The sequence below is a fragment of the Harpia harpyja genome, chromosome 7 (assembly GCF_026419915.1).
Source record: "Harpia harpyja isolate bHarHar1 chromosome 7, bHarHar1 primary haplotype, whole genome shotgun sequence".
NCBI classification, from domain to species: Eukaryota; Metazoa; Chordata; class Aves; order Accipitriformes; family Accipitridae; genus Harpia; species Harpia harpyja.
Genome location: NC_068946.1, coordinates 5,128,764 through 5,152,628, shown reverse-complemented (window position 1 = coordinate 5,152,628; position 23,865 = coordinate 5,128,764). Strand labels below are relative to the sequence as shown.

General features: G+C 44.2%; 1 protein-coding gene across 2 annotated transcripts; it reads right to left on the bottom strand.

Annotated features, from left to right (window-relative positions):
* Nucleotides 1-262: 262 nt before the first annotated feature.
* On the bottom strand, nucleotides 263-20,011 carry CA6 (carbonic anhydrase 6). Of its 2 annotated transcripts, none has more exons than XM_052791106.1 (10): nucleotides 19,894-20,011; nucleotides 11,892-11,984; nucleotides 9,592-9,774; nucleotides 5,541-5,689; nucleotides 5,036-5,131; nucleotides 4,405-4,471; nucleotides 3,659-3,816; nucleotides 2,348-2,471; nucleotides 1,723-1,821; nucleotides 263-1,237 (listed from the first exon to the last, which is right to left on the bottom strand). In XM_052791106.1, the coding sequence occupies exons 1-10, from the start codon at nucleotides 19,952-19,954 to the stop codon at nucleotides 624-626; spliced, it is 1,644 nt and encodes a 547-aa protein (XP_052647066.1). In that variant the 5' UTR covers nucleotides 19,955-20,011; the 3' UTR covers nucleotides 263-623. The 2 variants fall into 2 exon arrangements, with proteins under 2 accessions (XP_052647066.1, XP_052647065.1); XM_052791105.1 differs by lacking the exon at nucleotides 19,894-20,011 and adding an exon at nucleotides 19,691-19,878.
* Between the last annotated feature and the right edge of the window lie 3,854 nt (nucleotides 20,012-23,865).

Sequence of the window (23,865 nt, the reverse complement as noted above, 5' to 3'; positions counted from 1 at the left end):
ATGAGTTTTATACCTGCCCTCAAACTTGTGATGTGTGCATGTTGAAAAAGAAGCTGTTTCCATGCTCTACGTGCCTTTACAGAAAAGAAGGCATGCCACTGATCAAAGCACAGTGATTGCATAGGAGCCTCACTCTGTCCTGCAAGGGCTTTATGTGCCCTTTCCTATGTGATATGTCTGCTGGGGAAGGGGTGGTGATTTGACGGTGAGAAATAGGAAGGAAGGACGCATGCAGGGAAGATGGTGAGAAACTGAGACTGGGTGAAGGATGTGAGAGAAATTTTATTTGAGAAAGTGGCTCCTTTGAGCAAAGAGGGCAGCTCTTTGGCACATAGGAAAATCTGTGTATGGGGACCTAAATCAAACTCCTGGGAGGGATGTGACAGTGCAAGGTAGTGGACTGCGCCAAGTTCTGCTCTGTTCTTTGCCTCTATCCCACCGATGGAGGTTTGTTCTCTTGTTAAAAGGATGTGGAATACTAGCAGGTGCATAGTGAGCCTATACAAAGCAGGAGGAGAAACAAGCAAATAATCTAAGTTTTTCTCAGTTCCCCCAGCAAGCAGTTTGGATTTTTCTGCCTTAGAAAAGAAAAAAAAAAAAAAAAGAAAAAAAAAAAGTTGGGGTCACTGACAGCTGGTGTCAGATTCCAGAACCACCCCACCCAAGAGGGTCATGGAGGTTTCTCCCCATGCTATGATATCTCCCTTCAGTTGCCCTGGTTTGCACAGTGCGAGTGCCCGAACATCTGCAGGACTGAGAACTTGGCTCCACAGGTTCACGTGAGTCATCCAGCCTGCAAAACCATTGGAGAACGTCCCAAGAAGAGTGTCTCTGTTTTTCCCAAGGACAAGCGTTCCTCCAGCCTGGCTCACATACCCCTTCTGGATACTCTTTGCTTTACCAGCTGCTCCATTGAGCCATAAATTTGCCATTCCAGACTCGGAGGCCCATGCCATGCAGTAGTGCAGCCAATCTTGTTCCTTGTGGTACAGGGGGAAGCTGATGAAATGGCCTCCTATCCACAATCCCACATCTGTGCCCACGGTTATCACTATCTCGTTATCCCTCTCCTGTGTGGAGTAGGAAAGAACAGTCTGACTGCCAGCATGCTGGGCTTTTGTCCAGAAACATAAGGTGAAGGCTTGGAGAGACATATCATGGAGGGGATGAACGTTCACAAAACTCTCAATGTTTTCCACAGGGAAGTAGAAAGCTGGAAATGTGCTGGATTTAATACCTGAAATAACAAAAAAGCCAGCTGTTACATTTCCTGCTGTGCTTATGAATCAGCCCAAAACCTGAAGGATATACCCATAGGAACTGGCAGGACTGGGGCAGTCTTAGCTGTCTTGAGCCGCAGTTACTGGTGTGTGTTGTACCAACAGGGAAGAGGCTTGAAATGATGAAAAGTTTAGCCCCCTCACCCAGCTGTTTGGGAAAATAACTTTTTTCCCTTCTTCTTTTTTCATCTTGTGTAGAGTAGAGATGATTGTTTATCCTAGGGGAACTGTGAGCTTAAATTCCTCACTGTTTGTAATAATGTGCTTATATGTTGCAGGAGAAAGCTGCAGTTGCTGTGGGAGTATCTAGATTAGGGCAAGCTTTAATGATGCTGTAGCTGAAGAATTTCCATCAGCAGGCCTCGGTATGGGACAAAATTCTACCTGCACATATCAGTACCAAACCCCTTAATGATTTAGGCCACAGATGTGCGTTTCTTACCTATGTGGCTCACTCCATTCAGCAACTCTCTCTTCATGTCTTGGAGCTGCATCTGGATTTGTTCCAGTCTGAGGTTGAATTCTTCTGCATGGCATTGTTCTAGAGTAATCAGACAGCTGAATTTACAGAAGGCCAGGACCTGCACATGGTAGATGTTTTTTCTCCTTTCTAGTTTGTAGAAGGTTTGGGGAAAACCTTTGTTTTAAAATGCAGCGTCTCACCTCCATATGGTGCCTGGCTAATCAGCCATGCCAGAACTGTTTCTACAATGGTTAGTGTACCTCACCCATATGGATGCAGACACACCTGAACCTAGTATTCTTGTGTAGTGCCATGTAGTACCACTTATCTTGGGAGATCTGGGTGACACCATTGCAGTCAAAACAAAGTGCTGGCACAACCTGCAACCACCACTGCACCATTAGAAGCAAGATGTATTGGCAGGGGGCAAAGAGGCATGTGGGCCATCTCCACCTGCTGTGCAGGGACACTGCTACACTGCTACTCCTGGGAAACGTGATCTCCAACATGCTTAGCGTAAGTGATTTGCAACTTAACTCCTTCCACATAGGTTTCCTGACCCTCCCCAGGGAAAGCCTGAGTCCTGCCTGCTGACTCTCTTTACCTTGGGTGAGTTTGACTCTGAAGGAGGACTCCACCACCCGCCCGTTGAGGGGCTGAGCATGCCGGTAGTCGTTGCGCAGTGTCCTGTTGTGCCAGTCCAGCAAGGTGTTCTCTAGGAGGCTGATCTGTGAGCAACACAGGCTTGTTACAGAGGGCAATGGGAACAACAGTTTTGCCTAGAAGTGCAGTGCAGATTCTGCAGCTCAGGATTAAACCCAGCGATATGTTATAGAGGAACCCAAAGGGTGTCTTGCTGAGTATTAGCAGGGGAAAGGAACAGAACATGAGGGCTTTTATCAGCTAATTCATGATAAAGATATTTTGCCTGAAGGAAGTTTTTAACACCTGCCTGATGGTATGCATGGATGGAGATTTTGCTGCTATTCTGTAGCATACTGTTTTCTCACAAGTGCCTACTAGCCTTCCCCCTGCCAAAAAGAGTATTTCTCTTTCAAATGAGAACCCACTGTGATCCTCCACTACTGTAGTCTCCGCTTTATGATGTTGTTGTTCTAGAAGAAAATGTTTCTGATGCTTCTTTTTCATTAAGAAAGATGAACCACTCTGTAAGACTTAACAGTAAGCTTATTTTAGTTGTGTTTACTTTTTTTCTCCTGCTAAAGCCTTTGTCCTGACAAGGCAGAGAGAGAGAAGAGAAGGGGATCCTGCCATGTGATGGTATTCAACTGCTGAGACAAGTGGGGTTACTGCCCAGTGCTCCTGTGCACTCAACAAAGACCTCTGTAATGCTTCTGCTGGAGCCTGGATAACCCTCTCCTGTCACACAGCCAAAACTCACAGCAGGCCACTACTGAAATGATCCAATCTAGCTGCACAATGTAAGTGTAGACAAGAAAAAACCTGAAATACTCTTTTAAAAATGTGCCAATTATTCTGTAATTATTTTAAAGTTATGAATGGCTCTTTTATGTTTTGGGGGGGCTGGTTTTGGACTCTCTTGCAGTAATTTTTGCCTTGTTGATTCTGACTGGTCTCTTCCTTTTCATAGTGCCTCAGTATGGTTGAGCTTAACTGAGCAGAGAGCTTTATTATCGCTCACCAGACCTCAGGTAAACTGCCGCTATACAGAAACTAACCCTTGCTGTGATAGAGCGTCACGGTGTCATTACAGCCACCTGTAATTCCAGTTGCTCAGGAGTCTGTCCCAAAAGTCCTATATGAGAAATGCCCTATTAGCTCCTCTGTCAGGCTGTTCTCAAAATCACTGGAGGACAGAAAAGGAAACTTGTGTAGAAAGTTGAAGCGTGGAGGAAAGAGAAGTTGCTCTGTCTGGTGAACAGTTATCACTCACCTGCGTGTGTGATAGGACAATCGGAGAATGGAAGATGGTCCAGATCACACTCTCGAAGCAAGGTGGGGTTGTTAGTGAGCCCTGGTACCTGTAGAAGTGCGAGAGGTTTTCTGGCAGCATGGCTTGGACATCCAGAGAAATGAGCTTTGTTGATTGACCTCAAAAGGAAACAGAGAGGCAATATTAACAATTAATGGGGAGCAAAGAGAAAGGTGAGAGTGGTGTTAAAGCTGGGATTGGCAAATCACTTTGCCCAGAGCACTGGTATATTAGACCTTTGGCAGAACTGGATGAAGATGGAGGGAAACGAATGGTTTTTCGGTGGATCTACGGTTTGTCATTCAGAGATAACTGGGGTCCTGGAGGTGGTGGGCAACTGCACCTTGGTGCTTTGCCACTAGCTGTTAGTCCTCGCGGGAAGCGGAGTGTATTAGTGCAGCAGAGCACCTGCTGTCTGGGTGTACAGACTGCAGGATTGTAGGAAGTTATCAGATGGTGCTGCAGTGTGTTGCATAGACCTACCAGGAGTATGTTTATTGCTGCCTTGAGCATCTTCCACACCACCCTGCTGTGTGGGCTGCTGTTTGAGATACGTGGGCAGGGATGGTGTGAAGGTGTGCATGGCTGAGGATGCTTGGCTGCATAATTGCAAGCAAAGCAGCAGCAAAATGTCTGTCCCCAGACCCAGTACATATGTACAGGCTTTGAGAATATCAAGTATGTAGAAAGTCATTACCAGGTCTTACCTGCAAACCTGATTTTTGCCAGTTTGGAAATGAATTCACTGTAGTAGGTATTCTCAAAGTGCCCATCCTAAATACAGCATAGAAACTTGAACAAAAGGTTAGTGACCTGCCTGTCCTTCTATACTACTAATCAGCTTGGGGGACTAATTGATGAACTGGGACATAAAGAGAACAAATACTATCGCAGATCTCTTGGTAGGCTGGACAATCCTAGGCATGATAAGGTATGTACACATAGATCTCAGAATAGTGAACTGTAAGGATCCTTTTTCACCACTTCTAAATGCACACAAAATCAAGTGTTCCCATTTGCAAATCAGAGCAAAGCCTTGAGGTACAGCAGGGAAAACCCAGCTGCCACACCTGATAATCCCTCTGTACTTCTTATGGGACAAATTTTTCTGGGGCTCCCAAGTTTTATTGGCTGGTATTGTGTGAACCCCAGATGACATAAGGGAAGAACAGTCCTGCTATGGCATAGCTTCCTCAAACTGGTGGCAGACATCATCTCTTAGGATAAATGTGCAAACCTAGTACAGGCTGCTTGTGACTGGACCTGCTCAGACTGCGATTGTAGTATAAACAGTGATCACAGACTGGCTTTGCTCAGCAACCTGGGCGTCAAACCTACCACATACAAGAAGGCAAGCACAGCCAATCCATTTGGTTTGTCTTTGGCTTCTTCAAAGCTTGAGTAGTCAGCTGAGTTGTAATGGACAATGTGCAGCTGTCAGAAGAGAGAAAGGGTCATTTAGGAAGAAGTAATAAATGGCTTCCTTGGTGCTTTAAAGGACCAAATACAGACTGAAGGGAGAGTCACCATCCCACCTCCTGCTGCTTGTGCCTCACAGCACAGCCAAATAGACCTTTAGTTTAATAGGTTTGTGATGAATGTGGAAGAACAACCCCTTCTTTGAAAGATATTGGTGCTATTGCAATGGCTTTTCTTAGTCTTTTGTGCCAGCACCATCAGGCTCAGCCCTTGCATTGCACCAACCACCTGCACTTACGGGAGCCCTGTTTCTCCCACTTGCCTCTGCCTTGCTTCCTGCAGGCTTTGTGTGCTGCAGCCTCCCATTTTCCAATTGCCATACTTGCAACGCACCCTCCCTCCACACCGCTCCATTCACAAGTACCTCTGCAAAGTATCTCATCCCGTCTATGGTGTGTTCAGAGCCGCTGGTCTCCAGGTCCAGGCCACCCCAGTGCAGATGCATCTGTACAGCTGTGTAGAAGCCTGGGAGCCCTCCGGAGATGTGCATGGTGGGTGGCAAATCGATCTGAACTGAAAAACAGGATTGGAGACAGCAGTGGGTGCAGCCATGCCTGTTCCTGTAGCTACGCTTACAGTGCCTAGCGCTGTCTGCCAATAACACCCTCTCTGAAATAAGCTGGCACAGTCATGTTCAGGGAACTAACTCCAGTATGCAAGGAAAAGCACTGAAGCTTAAAGCTAGGTGTGCTTAAAATCCTTCCTGACCTCAGGCTTCTGCACCACAAAGACCATACTGGGCACAAAGATGACTGGGCACTAGCTGTGTCTGCAGACAACTTTTCCATCTGAGCAGCTCTGGGTTTTTCCTTAGGCAGTAATAAGTGTGCTTTAAGGCTAATCTCTTGCACAGTACGTCACATCTTGCGAGGCTGTGCACAGATTTGTTAACTACTTTATTTCTGAGGAAGAAAAGGGGGATAGAAATCAACAAATTGACTGGCCTCATCTAACCTGTCATCATAATTTCCGGTGTTCTGGACCCTGCGTCTTCTAGGAACAGGCATACTGGGCCAGAGCTCTGTAAGTTTGAAAAAGCTGTGTTAATGCTTGAAGGATTTGTAGAGACAAATCGCTTTGCTTCTCCTTGCCAAGGAGTATTCACAAAAAGACTATGAAACATTTCTGCTAATGTACTGCCACAAATCACGTATTATGTTAATAAATACACTGAATCTAGGAGTGAAAATAGAGAACTGGCTCATCCTAATGAAAACCCAGAGCATGTTATAAAAAATAGCAACTATCCTTGCGAAAAGTATCACAGTATATGATTCATTGGTCACAGTTTGGGTTTATGAGAAGTTTCTTTTGTTTGTAAGCTGTTTACAGACAGACAAGATGAAAACATGTTTCCTTGTAACGTCCCAGAGCGTCTAGAGTGGGGGAAAAAAAAACTATCTACCTTTTTACATAAGATCCCTGCTGACTGCCTTTCATAATGAGGGTTATTTACCTCAAGTACCTCACTGTGGTTTCTGCTTTCTGCAAACACAGCCGGAGAATTATGTTCTGAGTTTATGGGAAGCTTAAGTCTTCTGTAAGATATTTTATGCAAATACTTTGCTGAAAGCATGAAGGTAGGTAACAGCCCAGTTTGCTTCTACTTTTCACCAGCGTAAAGTGTGTGTGGAAAGCGTGACTGCTCTGAGCTGGAAGTGCCTTACTCCTGCTTAGTTCTAGTTTTGCCAGGCAGTGCAAAATTGGCTGGGATTATGCAGTGTGAATCTGACCGTAACTGTGCCTTTCTCTAGCATTTCTGCTCTGCAATTTGAACTCTTGTCCATTGCTGCCTTACCGCTTACAGCACACGCAGCAAGCCTATTTTCCCATCTGTGGCCTCTGAGGTGGCTGAGTTTAATGAAGGCCACATTTGAGGTCCCAGTTCTAAAACGAATCTGCTACTGGAGGAAGCATGCACATCCTGCATGGATGACATTTTAATCATCCAGAGCTGTGCATGTCCTTGCTACCTGCTAGAGGACCAATCCTGGTTAAAAAATAAAAAAAGACCAAAACGAAGTCCAAATGCCAAATACAAAAGGCTTCATTAACTTAAGGTTATCTGTGTGAGTGTGTTTGCACACAGACATTCTGCACTACTGCAAATAGGCTTTCTCAGGTGGGATTTAGCCTGGTAATTATACAACTAGAGAGAAAGTGTAGCTGGTTTCTTAGGTGAGACACTTGGTTTTCAGATCCTGAGAGCCTGTAAGGAGAGTCCTGTTGATAAATCCGTCTCCTGTCCCTTTCAGATCAGCTGAATGCTTTCTATTTTGGCCCAGTGGAATATTTTCCTTGACAGATATTGCTACCCTGTCCCATCTCACTGAAGCCAGTAGGAAAACCTAGCCTGACTTCACAGGAGCTGTGAATAAGGACAGTCATTTGCCTTTGTTCTTTACTAAAATGCCCTGCATCAGAAAATCATTGTTTTGATGTTAACAAAAGAATAGGAAAATACACACGTGTGGTCAGATCTGAAAGCTAAACCTGCAGAAAGTAATTTGTAGGCAGAGTAGCAACGTTGACATGAGAGCTTCTAACTGAATGTTGAGCTTGTGTGGGCAGCAAACAGGAGTTATGATTTTCAGAAATAAAATCACAACAGTCTTTCTCTGAAGGCAGTATGTCTCTCATCACTTCATTTCCTTGCTCTCACACCGTATTTCTCTCTTGCGTTCTGTTACAGAGAGGAAGAAAGGACTGTTGTGCAGGATTAAAGAGCTACCAGCTTTATGTTCCAAACACCTTCCCCAAAATACTCATTCCCTCTCCACTGCAGCTATTAGAAAATTGTCTCATTGCTCATCTGTAGTCCAAAAGCATTATCCCAACAGTACCAGCTGATTAATTATTTAGACAATGAATTACAGACTGCAGCAGGGGAATCCAGGACCTCCTAAATGATAAGCCTTGCCCTGAGACTGTGTGGCCCAAAGCAAGGCTTTTAACCCATGCTGTGCTTCAGCTTGCCTTCCTGAGACCTGAAATACCAGTCCTCTGACTATAAGGGAGAGATTCTCCTCAGTGTTGTACATTGTATGAACTATATCTAACCAAACCTTGGATGCAAACTTGCTACCGAACTATGGTTCTCTATTCCTATCACTTCTAGTTTTTATTATTGCACACGGGAAAAAAGATGCATTTTCTGAATGCAGAGAGGAGTCAGTATGCCCCAAATACTACTCCTTACTATTGTGCTGCAGTCTTGTAGTTCACTGAAAGAAAGGGTCAATCTATAATGTTCTAGCTGCCTTTCATCCCTTTTTAATGTCTAACAGAGAAAATATCTTGCAGAAATATAACTGCCTTTTGTTTCTCTGGTTTATATATCTGTTTCTGGAAAGCTTTCATGTGTGATTGGGGAAAACACCAAAACTAGGAGAGCAGAATGAGGTGAGATAGCAAAGTAAGGTGAGTTTAAAAAAAAAAAAAAAAAAAAAAAAAAAGGGCTTTGTCTGCGGATAGCACTTCAATCAGCTAAAATGAATAATCTGTTTCTGCACTGTCATGAGCTTGACATACTCCCAGGACATCTGCTCAGCCAAGGAAGAAAAAAACACCTACTGCTACAGCAAAGTTTGCTCATTCCATCGCATTTCAACCTAGTGTGACTTGCTGGCCACAAAAGATTTGTGATCATGTTCTAGCTATGGCAGAGTGTTGAGATGAACACACAGGAGCTGTTCCCATATCCTGCACGTGCTGGGAAAATACATACCTGAACTCATAAAGTCTCCTTTATATCCCAAACACAATGTAATAAATGCATGCTACACTGCCTGATGGAAGCCTCCAGAGGATGCACTACAGCCTGCTTCATAGCTTAAAAGCAGAAAGCTGTCAGGTTCAGGTATCTCTTCCATCAGTTGTCTCAGCAGGAAGGTATGTTCTTTCTCCCACCGAATGCACTGCAGTACTCAACCCGGTATGATGCACAGAAAGCTGAACTCAGCAGTACAGGACGCTAACAGAGAGGTGTGGATAAAAAGGGTTGGGTTTTCAGGACAGCCCTACTATTAAAGACATCTGCATTTCAAAAATGTAAGGCCTTTGCTTTGCTGCTGCTGGCCTGTTCCCTGCACTCTTGGCTGCCAGCATCACCGACTGTCATGGAAGCAGTACATGGGAGGGCCCTGGGTGCTGCATGTGCAGGGATCCATGCATGTACGAAGCCATGGCTCGGGGCAAAATGCAGCTGGAGCGGAGAGGCAGCACTTGCTTCCTTGTGCCTTAGAGCTTCTCTTGCTGACAAAAAGATGACTGACAGCTCGAGCTGTTGCAGGACCAAATAAACTCCTTGAGCTCTATTCCTTGATTTCTGTTTCAGGCTGCTGCTTTGTCAGCAATGACTTCTTGACCAGCTCCTCCTCTTAGGTAGGTTATGAGAAGGATCCCCCCAGTCTTACCAGAGTGACCGTTGTTGGTCATTGTGAAATCCCCCTGCAAAGGCCCATCATAACCACTCAGCTCCAGCTGCAGCAACTGGGGGTTGTACCTCACTTTTTTCCTCTGGATGTCAATTGGAGATTGGTGTTTGCCAGCACAGTCTGCAAAGTGCTTTCCCCAATGCTCTTCATCCAGCTCTCCTTCTGTGTGGAGGAGAAACAAACCAGGTTATTAGGACATGGTGAGAACTGCTGTTAGCTCAGGAGTCAGAAAACTCTCCTCATTTGCCAACAGGGCATGTCAATCTAGTTATTATAACACTAGGACTTGCAGCAATAAAAGGTTCTCTGCCTTCCCTAGAGTGAAAATATATGTTATTCTGTCTGCAGGACAACTGTGCTGCAAAATAAGAAACCTGCGTTGCAGTAATAGCTCACTGATCACTGGAGATTGAACCTCCACCAAAAGAGAAGCAGTGTTCATATAGAAATGGGGATTTAAATGTGTCTCAACTGCCAAAGTTGTGGAATCAGGTTCTCAACTGATGTGAGAGTGAATAGGACCAGGGCAATAGGTGGGAAGTCTCTGCTTAGCAAATTTGCTGCCAGTTCCTGATCCTATTTTTAACTAGGGAGAGAACTAACAAAAGAAGAATAGGAATGAAATGGTTTAAATAAATGGAACCTTTTATTATATGTTTTCTGGGATAGGAGTGGTCTGGTGTGGCTTTGATGTCCTGGGTGTGTTTTTATTAACAAAACCCACCCCTTTCCTCAGCACAGTGCTATGCCTCTTCCTGGTGCCCCCTTTTTACACACAACAAATAATAAGAAAGTGATTCATTGCTTTTGTGAGACACATCCTTGTGTGGAATAGGACCTGGGCATCCCAATTTCTGGATTTGGTTGATTGCTCTGAGCTTTTGATGCCCTTCCAGCCCCCAGGCCTAATAGACCCTAAAGGTCACGCTAAGTGTTAATACCAGCTCCTTTTCCTGCTCAGTGTCACTAGCTCAGACACAAACCTTTGACATGGGACTAAGAACTAAAGGCCCTAGCTTCACCTGCACATGCTCATCATTTCTGCAAGTATTTAGTACTAAAAATCTCGTGTGGTCACCTATGGAGGAAGCAAATGTGTAAGAGACCTGGCATGCTGGACGTTAGCCTTTTTCCAATGGCTTTAAGCCTCTTAGTCCTAATTTGAATCTTTCCTGCAGAGGTCTGGGTGCTGCTGAAACTCTTAACAAATGCTTGAACCTTTCAAGGCTATTTTCCCTCTCCATAGTGCTATATTTAGGACTTTAAGGATAGGTAGGAATTTTGATGCCATCTCTGTCATGGCTGTGACTGACAATCAGTAAGGAAACCTTTTCTCCTTCACCCCAGAACTGCAGTATATTGATCAATGTCAGAGTCATGTCTGTCTGAGACAAACAGAGCTAGAGCTAAGGAGTAATCATCATGTGATTGTTAAACTCACTGACTTCAAATCCTGCAGAGATGGTTTGGAAGGAGAGGTGATTGTTGTAAAAAGAAAATAGTTCAAAACTACTTCAACATCTTCCTAATTTTCAAATTATTATAATTACAGCCACACCTAAGGATTTGTTACTATTTGCTAATTCTTTTCTTTTTATTTCATTTAAGTAATGTCAATTTGCAAGTATTTGTTTCCTGACATTGATTAAATATGGGAGGCTTAGGAGATGCAGGCAGCCTGGCCAAAAGAAAATCCAGAGAGACCTTCTGCAAACAGCTTAGTGTCCTAATTGCGATGTTGCATCTAGTCAACAATATCCTTTATTTTAGCTTGATTCCCAGCCCAGTGAAGATCATACAAGGACTACCATTTACTTCAATGAGCTCTGCAAACAACCCCCTAAAACAAATGAAAATCAGATAAAATTTCACAGAAAATATAAATACATGAATAAGTACTTCTTAGTGATCTGTACTGCATGGAATATGACAATAAAATAATAAGCAGCCAGTTTTTAAAGCTTTTCCTTCCAGTATCATCCAAAGGGCAGCTTTTATTCTAATACATTGCAAAGATTTCGCCCATTGTTTGAACCTCATTGGTCTGCCAACTCTGACAATGTGTCCTAACCACACAAAGGCGTAAAAAGGGGTGACATTGAAGAGAATCACTTTCAAGACACACAGGCATCAATAAAGTAGAATAAATTAGCTGCTCTGTGGAGATCTTTCACTAACGGAAAAAGAGTCAAGCTGAGTGTTGTTTCTGCAGCACAAAAAGGATGGGAGCATCTTTTAGCAAGCAGTAGCAATCCCCAAACAGCCTCATTTTTCATTACCTTTGTATGTCCAGTGCACTAGGTGAGAGCAGCCCAGATGCACCAGGAGCAGCTGGAACAAGACAGCTGTGATCCACATGTCTCTCGCTGTATCTGCAGTCAGAACCAAAGTGGAGAGTTCATTTCTTTAAAAATCCTCAGGAAGTGTAAATACCAATTTACTCCAGGTCTGGCCTTTCCAGCACCCATTCCACCCTTCTCCTCACCCATCCAAAACATTATTGCCATAGAGATATTTAATTTGGACAGTCAACTTTAAACGCTAAAGGTACTTCATTGATTCTCTGAACCAAGCCACCTGTGCAAATGGAACAGGTTTCCCCCAATGGACAAAGCTGATGGCCTCGGAGTCACTGTCTGACCCCAGCTGCTGCACGCTCTCTGCCCACTTTTCCTGTCCATTCATTCCTGATGAGCAGGTAGAAAAGCTTCATTGCAAGTATCCTTAAAACAGTGCTTTGTAAGCAAAGAAACCTAACAGATCTCAAAACACTGTCCTGAGGTGGCCAGCTGTTTCCTTGTTACACAGAGGAAGGAGCCAAGGCAGAAGGCATTTAAGGGGCTGGTTTTCAAAAGTGCTGAGTATTTACAATCTTATTAGAAGTCAAAATTGTAGAGACTTAGCTCCTTTGAAAACCAGACTTCTCAGGCTAGATTTAAAAGTGCTCCACACCCACAAGCCCAGTATTTCAAAGCATGTTGCTTTCAACACCTTCCCTAGTCACTGAAAATCTAGTTTTGAATGTGAGAGAGTTGCAACCTTTGGAAAATTCAGCACTCTGAAAAACTCTTTAGACTGTTGAAAGATACAGGCATGGTACAAGATACTGAAACCCTGATGACTTCTTAAAAAACATATGGGAATTCAAATAAAAACTAGCAGGTGTCGATGTCTAAATGCTCTTGTGGACTTCAGTACTGGCTCTGTACATATTCAGACACTCGATTTCCTTAAAAATATGTCCCAACCAAATAATTGCCCAAGGTCCAGTAAAAAAAGTCATTTGGCAAACCAGGGAACAGACCATGGATCTTGTGCCTGCCTTTTTGTATCCTGTTTCTAGGCAAACGTCATTCCCTTTGAAAAGCCTTCTCCCCACCCCCCAAGAATGACACACTACCAACAGCCCTTTCTGCCCAGCACTGCTTCCCAACCCATAAACCCACAATTTAATAACAAAAGGGGAGCAGAAGTCTCCACAGGAATGGAATTTTCACCTGGTGCTGAGAGGAGCTACAGCCTACACCAAATGCAAATCAACTTTGCAGTTGATTTGGGGTGACAGGCAGCAATATGAAACATTTGGCAAGAAAGCTCACATCAGTGAAATCTCAGCACTTCTGTTTGCAATGTCCCTGCCGCTTGCGATAATATTTGCAATTATTATTTTCAGCAATAAGGTACATAACAGCAATTCAACCATAAAAGCCAGAGGTGGGTTACAGATTTCACGTGAACTCAGGTTTCTAGGATTAGACTGTGCTGAAGAACAGAAGCAGGTTTTTATTCAAAATCTTACTCTTTGCAAGTGAATTGTTAACATTAAAAGGCCCTTCCTGGTTTGCTGTTTTGTGCGGTGCATATTTAATCTTTGGAAACTGCTGTAATATTGAGTTGATTAACCAAATGTGTATTTTCCCCTCTCTCCCCTGAAGAAGTCATTTATTCTGACAGTTGCACTGAACTGTGTAAGGACTAAACTAATCAAACATGCCCTGCAATGCAGTTCATAATCCTTGTGTATCCAGTTGGGTAAATAAGCTTTGAAATTAGCTGAGGGAGAAATTTTGGGGGTTTATACCTGTTTATACTCCAGGATTCCACACAGCAGCACACGAGGGTGTGAACAAGAGTCAAGAACAGGAGGTCGTCTCTGCACCAAAGCATCCCTCCTGCCACCCTGCCTGTGTGTGCACGCCAAGAGTGTTTAAATGGATGTCGTTCAGGGACAAGCTGTTTCTCTTGCCTGTGCTTTATCGATCAGCTAGCCCAGTCTGCACAAAGGATTTGAAATAAAGCCCATTTGAGAATGTACTGGTGCCAGGAAACTGGAGATGACAGTGAATTAATTTTTAATGGAGCTTTTGCAACATGCTAAAATTGTGACATTTCACTTGACATCAGCAGGCTCTGTGGGTGCTCAGCACATCCAAAAACCACATGTCTGTTAGCTCAAGTTAGCTTCCCCCAAATTAGTGGCTACTCTGGAAGACACAGAAATCTGGGGAGAGGACTTACTAAGGGTACTAAGTATGAATTTGTTTTGGAGTTATGACAGAACAATAATTTTAATGAAACTCTTTAAATGTATTTGAATATTAAGCTGCTAACTACAAGCTGAATAGTACGGAAGGAGTCCTTCTCCTGTATAAAGTATTGCACACATCAACCATTGCTTATTGGTTCTTGGAGCTATAGCATTTTTAGCGTATATGGTATTAAACCTGGCTGTCTTGAGGTTTTTCTTTGTTAGTCATCTGTTTTGCTACCTCAATATAATTGCTAGAGAGAAGTACGGACATAGTGCCTAGGAACTCTAGGTATCACGGCAGGACCGTGCTTGAAGTAAACTGGTGTTTTACAAGTGAAGAAGATTGTAGGTCTAACAGGACTCATCTCTGCACCCAAATTTAGCCAGTAGGAAAATCTAATGTTGGGTATCTCAGCCATGAATATTCTTGGCATGATTTCTTCACAAAGGCAGGCTACTTTCACACAGATGCAGTTACACAGACTTCAGCCTCCCCCCTCCCGCCTCGACTACAGTAGGAAATAAGCCTTTTATCCCACATCATTGGCTTCCATGCACTTCACTTTTATCTCTCCGGTTTTCCTGACTCTCTGCCATCTTTTAAATCCTGCTTCTCCCAGGCTATTTCCCTCTGTCCTCGCTGGCCTAAAGCTCAGCTCAAGTCTGACTTTCAGATCCATTCTGAGTATTGGTAGCCACATTAAAACCTTGACATAGCATTGAAGTAGCTGGCTCAATACCTCAGTGCTCCTTTGACCCAGAACTTGAAAGGGTTAACTCCTTTCCCTCTGAATCAGCGGGAATTTCATCAGGGGTTGCAGTAATAGCTCCATCACTCCCAAGTCCAGCAAACATTTGACCAGGAACAGGCTGTTTGATACGAGATGGACAGATTGCCTTCAATCAGGCTATTTTTGTAAGTGAGTCTAAAACCTCTTCAAACAGAGCTTTCGCTGCTGAAGTCATGCTCGACGAATAAAAGTATTCACAGCCTACACAAGTTTTATGAAAGAAAAAAAGCAGCTAGTGCTGGTAGGCCCAAGCCCATGAGGAAAGCTGGCAATAGCTGTGCAGATTGAAACATGAGATCCTTTTATTCAACAATTCCTGTAATGTTTTTACATCTTCCTTGCAAAACTGGCCCTCGCTTCTTTGAAATTTTGCCCATGTGTTTTTTTTTTTTTTCCTTTTTGCCCCCTGGCTTTCAACTACATACAGAGATCACAGAAGTCAGAGGTAGAAAAGCACTAGAATTCATTTCTCCAGTTCACAGAATCCCTTTAGGCCTCCTTCCTCTTATATAATATTTTGATGTGCTTGGCTAAATTCACCTTCTACCAACATAAATTCACATACATTTGTTGATTCTACTGAAGCTTTGTGATAGAAATGGGCTTTGAGGCAGTCAGAGATAGACAGCAGAGGTTTACACCAGTGTTCCTAAAAGCAGGATTTGTCCATTCTAAAGCAGAGAGGTTTCCTCTGCGAATTCCATTTCACGGTCTAACAGATCTCAGCATTAGCTGCCTGCAGTTCATTGTCAACCTAAATTTTCTTTTGCTTCGTTTCAGCCAATTACTCTTAGTTATAGCTATAGCCCTTGGATTATCTTAAAATACTTTTCACTCTTTAATGTTCCTATCACTTCTGGTGTGGTTATCACCTCACTGCACCACAAGCATCATCAGCCTTTCACTCGCCATTTCCCCAAGGTGGCGAAAAGGACAATGTGATGCTATAAAAGGAAGAGAACATGGCCAAATAATCCCTTTTCATTTTCATTTCCAGGAAATGTAATTACAGTTCTTGTAATGTCTTTGTTGGTCTGCTCTACAGACTTTGCTGAAAGTGACTTCATGTTCTGCATCTCTACTTGAGACTTTGAAAAAAACAAAGTGTGAAGGGAGGATTAGGAAAGGGGAGGTCAATCTTCCCTCTGCATTTAGTGTGAGGTACACAGGAACGTAGCCTGAGTGTGAGGATTGAAGGAGTGCTGTTGAGAGCTGGCCTGGGAGAAATTTTTCCATTATACCAGGGCTCTATGCTGTGGACTGGATGGTGGTGGGATAAAGGAGGAATAATTCAGTGACAGGACAGCTTGTCAGCATGTGCAAATACCTGTCCACCTTCTCAGACACTGTGTTATTAGTATTTTATACATATCTGCACCTCCTTCCCTAAAAATACTCATTTTGCTCCTGATCTTCCAGCGTAATAACATGCAAAGGAAGCACAGTTGCCGCTCAGTCTCTCTGAAAATCAATATTAGCAGCGCATAAACACAAGAGAAGACCCCAAGCCCCTTAACAAACAAACACTCTTCACAAAACAAAAAATGGCTCTGGAAACATGGCTGTTGCCCACTGCTGGGTAAGCACTTTTCCTTTCTTATTTCAGCTGCATTGTGTGTTGAGCAGCTGTGACATCCAGTGGCCAAACACAATACAGTTGGGTTTGGTACAGAACTCTTCATACATGGTAACAATAACAGAGCCCTTCCATTGCACTTTTCATCTTCAAAGAGCTGTACAAACAGTAATTCATTAACCCCTACACAGCTCAGTGGGGCAGATCAATGTAGTGACACTAAAAGTACACGTGAGGAGGGGAAACCACTCTCCAAGCTTTCCACAAGCATGGCAAGCAGCTCTCTAGAGTGATGAAGACCCTGCCCTAGGGCCACAGTACAGGACCTTCACCCACCACTGCAGAGGGCAGCTGCTGACAGATAAGGGATCAGAAAGGTGGAGCTCATTCAGCATCCTGAAGAAGAGGCCACACCTGAGGGAAGGGTTGTGCTCTTTTTCCCTAGAGCAAGAGAGCCCATGGTTAGGGACTGGGGAAAGCTATATGAGAAGACAAAGCAGGAGTAGAGCTGGTTTGGAAAAGATGCTTTATCAGAGGCCTGGCCAGAGGAAAAGGCTTCTGCAGTGATTTTCTGAAGATGTCAGAGGACTTTCTTGATAGATGTAAGAGGTAGGGAAAGGAGCACAAACATGGATTTGCATTAAGAAATACAGTGGTGGAATCAAAGAAATGTGACTGTAATGAGATCCCAGCAGTTAACTGGGATTCCGCTTGTGTTAGGTAAATTGGAAGGTAAAGAAAACAAATCGGTGGAAAAGAGGAGCTGGGTCTCACCCATGGAGCAGGGCATCCCACATTGATGCTAGCAAACACCTATTCCACAAAGAAAGAAAGAAAAAAATAGACCAAGAGAAGGGTTTTCACAGGCCCACATTAATGGGGAAGACTAGTGAGTATAAAGTCTTTGACAGAGGTTTAATCACAGCATTTAGTGCATCTGGTGCATTTCAGATTTTGCTCAACTCCTTGACTGTGCTTGAGGTATGTGCTGAGAGCGCTAAGTGTGTGTGCCAGAGTGTGTTTGCTGAGCTGCTTACAGCCTGTGAGAGTTAGTTTTCAGTGAGTGTTACAGGAGCAATTACTCCATATCCCGTAGAGTGTAAGATCCAGGAAGACATGTAGAAGTTATGTGTCTAGGTATGACTTTGCCACCTTAAGCTTCCTTTCTAGCCCATGCAGAGAAACAGCCTTGATACAGATGCTGCGTTTTATATGGGTATCTTTGAGATCAATCCAGACATGCCTGTTTCATTTTGATTATAAAAGCAGACTTGCATGACTCAGAGATCCAAACTATGGACAGATGCATCCAGTTTCAGAGACCAGGAAATCAGTCCCTGCTTTCCTCAAGTCATCTGTGCCCCAGTGTTGGCTTGCTCAGACCTGCAGTGGTTTTTTGCTGCAGGCAAGGTCCATGCAGGGACATTCGGCAAGAGCAGAAGCGCCCACAGCCCCTCCTCTCCCAGTAGCTCATCACCACTGTACTCTGCCTGTGCAAGAGAGGGGAAGATGATAGGAGCTAAAAGTGATTCCCATGAGAATGAGGTCGATTTTTAAGGCAGGAAGACAACATGAAGGAAATTTAAATCCTACTGTCTGTGCTGTACCTGTTCTGTGGCAAGAGAATCCTGCTTGATAACTCTTGTGCTTTACATAAGCATTACGCATTCATTAAGAAAACAAATGAGTTGTTATTGGTTTACTCATACTGGTTTTTTTCAGGTTTCCTTTCTAAAAAACCCCTAAATACTAAATATAATTTCTTAATGGCTAATTGATTCCTAGCTTGCTTTCCCCTTTATAGCAGAATATATTTCAAAGTGAGAGGGAAAGACCTGCTCAGCAAGGAGTCTTGAACACCCTGTAAGAGGTAGTGCAAGAGTTGCACACTGGCCTCTGTAAAGGGGATTACTTAACGGTTTTGTCATGGTTTGAATGAGCAGCTATGGCCTTTGGATGCACAATTCCTGGCAATTAATATCCAGCTGGTTTAAAAGCTTTCAGCCTCATCTCAAATCATCATATCAGATTATGAGCTGCTGGGAAATGTATTCTTTGGTATTAGCACCCTGATTTGTGTGTTGGTTCACTTCCAAATAACCCTTCACCATCTCATGAAAATGGATGTAGTAGTTTTATATGTAAGTTAGCATTTATGGTAGTTAACAAGTAGTATATATTTTTCCTATTCCAGCTACCTTACCTGCTTTTTTGTCGTTGCCATGGTTGTTGTGCAGTAATGTTTCATTTTAAATAAAACACATTCAAAGTATTCTGCCTAGTACATGAGTGTCTAACACAGCTCTTGTATACTCCTGTAGGCTGATGATTGACCCATGCTACATATTCATAGCTGCATGCAAACCTGTGTCCATAGAATCACTTCTCAAAAATGGCCAGTTAGTCTAATGTTACCTACATCTTCAGCATCTGTTAAACTCCCTTTAGTACTGAATAAATCCTGAGCGCCTATTTCATAGAAAGTCAGACAAAATTCTCTGGCTAAGGTCTGTAAGCTCCCTGCTCTGTCCCTGCTGGCTTGCAAACTGGGGGCAGTAATTTCCATAGAAAATTCAAATCCCAAACCTACTGAAGCCAGCTGGAGTTGGAGAAATCAGAAATCAGACTGTCAGGTGAGAGAGCAGGCTGAGGTCCCTGCAGCCATGCAGGGTTTGTCATTCTCATAGCAGATCCTCACTGACAACTCTTAGTTTAATTTTTGTGCTGTAATTGCGAGTTTTCTATATGGAGACCTTAAAAGATCTAATTCAGTCTAGGTCCTTCCTTTACCCCAGTCATTGTACTGAAGTTACTTTCAGACTGGCTGTTAAATGCAGGAACTGGTAGCTTTTAAATAATTTCCAGGACACTAACCAGTCCATCTCTAAAATCCTGGGAGAAGACAGAAGAATTAAGAGAAGCGGTGTAAGTTACAAGCATTAAGAGAGACATCAGGTCTGTCATCTCAAGTCATTTCATCATTCATGTGCCTAAAACCTGTGGTGGTTAATCGCAGAGTTAAGCTGTAAGACAAAAGCATGACAGAAAAGGGGGATGAGAAGAAAGAGAGAAGGATGTGAAGTCAGAGGAGATTTTGAATGCCTGGAAGACGACATCTTAAATAGTCATTCAATTATTTTAATAGACACCCAAAACCAGCATTAGTCAGACTGCCGTTACCTTTCCAATGAACGTTCCTTAAAAATACCACGATCTGCAGAGTCAATGAAGAGAAGAAATCTGAGTGACAGAGTGCTGACTTCTGCATCCGATCGCTTTCCTCCGGAGATCTTGCCTCAACTGCAGTGACGTAGTAGCACAGTCAGAAAGCCTCATTCATAAGGCCACTTAGATGCAGGACTGCTTTTAAAAAAGAAACTTACCAAAACATAAACAGGCTGGCACTTGCAGAACTGTCGGATAGAGTAGGTGAGGGTGGTGCATACACAGCGACCCAGACACATGTTCTTCAGGTGTTTTGTGAGGCACTGGGGAGAAAGAGAAGTCCCTGAGTATTCAGGAAGTGCTTTCAAGGTGCTACAAAGGCTCACGCCCTGGAATGCACCCTACACTGCATAATGGTTACTAAGCATATTAATCCACTGGCAAACAAGTCCTGATCTGTGGTGGTTCTGCTCCCTGCCTTGGCATCCTTAGCCGTTTGAAGCAGTGATTTCCCACTCTGCAAAGCTCTGAACTCTCCTGCCCAACCACTTTAAACAGGGAAGGAAAAGGCTGGCCTAGTCAGCTTCTGTGCTCATGAGCATGTTGCAAGCAATCAAAAAACCTAATATATATATTATACTTATTATTTTACTATGGCCTGTAAAACACAAGGAATGACTAGGCCTTGCAATGGAAGGGGATTTTGATCATGAGAACTGTTTTCCATTTATGGGTGGTGGATGCCTCTAAGCCAGAACTGTGTTGGTGTTTTTTCTCCATCTGCTCCATCAGCATGTTACACCAATGTGTTAGTGTACTTGTGCGGGCTGTCAAACTGGATTACTAGCTACAGTGGCTTTACATTTTCCTGAAACTCTCTGTTCCTGGTGTCCACTCTATTAGCCATACATCTCCCTCACAAACCATGAAAGAAATATATTATTTTAAAAGAGTGCATTGAGTATTTGATTAACTGGTAACAAGCCCGGGTTCCCACAGAAACTCAAGTCAGCTAGCTATCTCATAGCCTTAGGGGTGCTCAACCTTTTCTTTAAAGAAAGAGAAAAAGAAAAATCAGGCAGGATACATGACTGAGCAGTGGCATTTTTAACATCAGCTCTGACTTTTAATATGTATGGTACAGTGCAATTTTAAAACTGCTGACCCAGGAAAAATTATACCAACACCTGAACAGTGCCAGACTTCTGATCATGGATGCCTGATCAATGCTGCCTCTAGCTACTGTAGTGCCAGTGTCTTCAGCTGCGCCCTCTCTTGCAGACACACGATTCAGTGGAGCGGACACGGCTCTTGGCATGGCGTCTGCGGCCAGAACCAAGAGTGAGTCCTGCCTGCCGGGGATGGGACCGTGCGAGTAGGAGGGGATGCAGGTTCTCAGCACGCAGCTTGTTGCTCACACTCCTGCAAAGGACATTTGCTTGCTTTGTGCTGGTTTTGTGGTCACAAGGAAAGAAGAGCCTAGGCAAGGGACAAGCGGAAGACTTTAGGCTGGTCTTCTACAGCCAGTTCTCTCTCACAGCTTTGGTTCTGTTGAACAGGAATATGGAGCTGCAACAGGCTCAGTGCTCAGCTTCCCAGGCCAGAGGATTTGCTTTACACGCCACTTCTACCTGCCACCAAGCTAATTATGACCTTTCATAATATGTCTTCTATTCCCAAAGAGCACCCTACCATACTTCACTGTCAGTCTTTTGCTCAACTACTACAATGTTGAATTTCCCCCGGCCTTAGGCTTTCTTGTGCTCCATCTTCCCTAGTTCATTGTAAGACTCAGTACCTCTATGTGATTTTCCATGCATAGCAATCAAGGGACTTTTACAAAGTGCAATGATGGTGGAGCATCTTTAATCCAGCAGTTATCCAGCATAAAAATCCAGTTTTATGATTTCCAGCGTCTGATTGCTCAGGAGCATGTTTTTGCAGGGCATGTTCTCCTCTCATGCCTTTGCACCAGGAAGGGTAAGTTTCCAGGATAAGTCGGGAACTACTGCCAAGGACACAGCTATAAGGGGTATAACATGCAGTTTTGGGGAGGTTGGCACTGCAAAGAATCATCTACCTACAAAGTGACAGTTTAATTCCAAGGGCTTTTCCTTTCCAATATTGCTTTATTTCAGCTGTGTGCAACCTAGCAGCATTTCAACCTGATTGACGGCTGTGCAGCCCACATGAATCTGCACACCCAGCGAGGCAGAGAAAGCACAAAAAACCAGCATGCAGTGCCGTTGTGGGCATGTGGGCCATATTGCACTTGGGTTTCAAACGGCGTCTCCTTGCTAAGAGCCTAGGAGTCATGCAGGGGGGCCTCGTGAGGTACTGTGTCAGCATGGCGTGCCTAGGGAAGGAGGTCAGTTCAACAGATTTCCTTTGCTTTTTATTAGACTTAAAGCTTGTCTCGGGGGCATGTTCTCAGGAAGGAAAGAAAAATGTGCCCAGAAGAAATGATCAGTCATACTCAGGCTAGAAGGGCGAGGCAGTTTGGAGCAAGCACAAACATAACTAACTTTGCAAGCAACAAAATGGTTTTGTATGGTGCAGTCAGGAGGAACTGGGCACTGTCAAATCACTGGAGCCCCTAGACCCCAACTCTAGGCTTGGGGAACTTCACAGGTTTGATTTTATGTACCTCAAATACTGCAGAGCCAGGCCTCCATCAGTCTGAGCACAGGCTGTGTAGTGTCGGGTGAAATGGGAGGAAGCAAACCCAGGGGAATTGGGAGTCCCCATGGGATTACACACATGGGTCTGGGCTCTGCATTGTCCCAGCAAGACAAAGCATCAGTCCCTGTTCGGGGCTTCACACGCTCACAGCTGGGGATGGTACTCTGCCTTGAATGGGAGCAATCATGTCCAGGAGTGAAGGCTAAGGGCATGGGAATGTGAGAAGGGACAAGACCGTGCCTTTCCCAGGTCAGCCGATGGCCCTGTGCAAATGTTTTGACCTTGCAATGGGATTCCCCTCATTGCAGACTCCCTTCCACAGTGCAATGTGTGACTATCCCTCAGTTAAAAAATCCTGGAAGAAAAACAGGCTTATGGGAAGCATGGACACAGCTATTCTCCATAATAAACCCACAAAGACCTTGTGGTACAACTCCAACTTATCTAATGTAACCAAAGCAGAATATTCCCTGGCAGCCATACCACCAGGGAGAGCCTGGAGGAATGGTGGCAACAAGGGCTGAGGGGGAAGGAGGCATGCCCCCCCCCCACCAGCACCACACCCCCCCAGAGTCCAATGCTCCAGCACAAAGGGGGAGATGGAGTGGGGCCTTGCCAAGCCGGTTGCGGGGAACAGCTACCAGGGGAGTTGGATAGACAGGTCCACAAAGGAAGAGGATCCCTCTGCAGTGCCGCAGCTGGGAACAACTCATGTGGGTGGTTGTGTTCTTATTAAACACCACGACACGTGGTTACCGCTGAGTCCGTAGAAAGTTGAGTATTACTTTCCAGGGATGGAGGCTTTGCCAATCACAAAGCACCCAGTTCATTCAGTGGTGCATGGTTCATACTTCACCATAATGCAGCAGACTAAATAATTATCAATGAATAATGTGATGTTTTTTTCAACATCCATGGCGGGATTGGAGCTTTTCAGGAGCATGAGTCACTCCATTCTGGCAGTGGCTTTAAATCTGTGGCCTAGTGGTGAGCTCTGTTCTGCTCCATTATCTTTTGGTCACAACACTGTCTTCAAGCAGGTGTCTTGGGGCATCAGATGCCCTTGTGCAGATCCAGGCAAAACACTTGAAAAGGTTTTTGTTCCTGTTGGCACACTAGTACCTGAGGTGTCGTAACAAATTGCATGAGTGCTCCTTCTCCACCCCAGGAAGCGTAACGGTTATTCACTTCAAAATCAAAGTAAGAATTTATTGTATTTGTAATTAACCCTTCCCTAGAACTAATAAACCCCCACCTCTCCTCCCAGCCTTCCTCTTGACGGCGTGCCGCCTTCCTGCCGATTTCAGTTGCCGTTTCTATGCCCACCTTGCGTGCAAGCGTATCTGTACCTTTCTTCCGAGCAAGCAGGGACGGGATTTCAGAGACGCGGCAGCGCTAAGCTGAACCACGCACCTGTCGGGCCTTGGCAAAATCAAGGCTCAGCTTCCAGTTTTAAGTGACAACGACCACGTAAGGTTCCTCCTCTCTCTCCCCACCGGCCTGTGTCT

Coding starts and splice junctions, on each gene's coding strand:
- CA6 (XM_052791105.1), bottom strand. CDS start 19,778: ATGCAGAAGTCAGCACTCTGTCACTCAGATTTCTTCTCTTCATTGACT. Junction 11,985..19,690: donor AAGGAACGTTCATTGGAAAG/GTAACGGCAGTC, acceptor TTCTGACTGCAG/ATACAGCGAGAGACATGTGG. Junction 2,472..3,658: donor TTGTCCTATCACACACGCAG/GTGAGTGATAAC, acceptor TGTTGCTCACAG/ATCAGCCTCCTAGAGAACAC.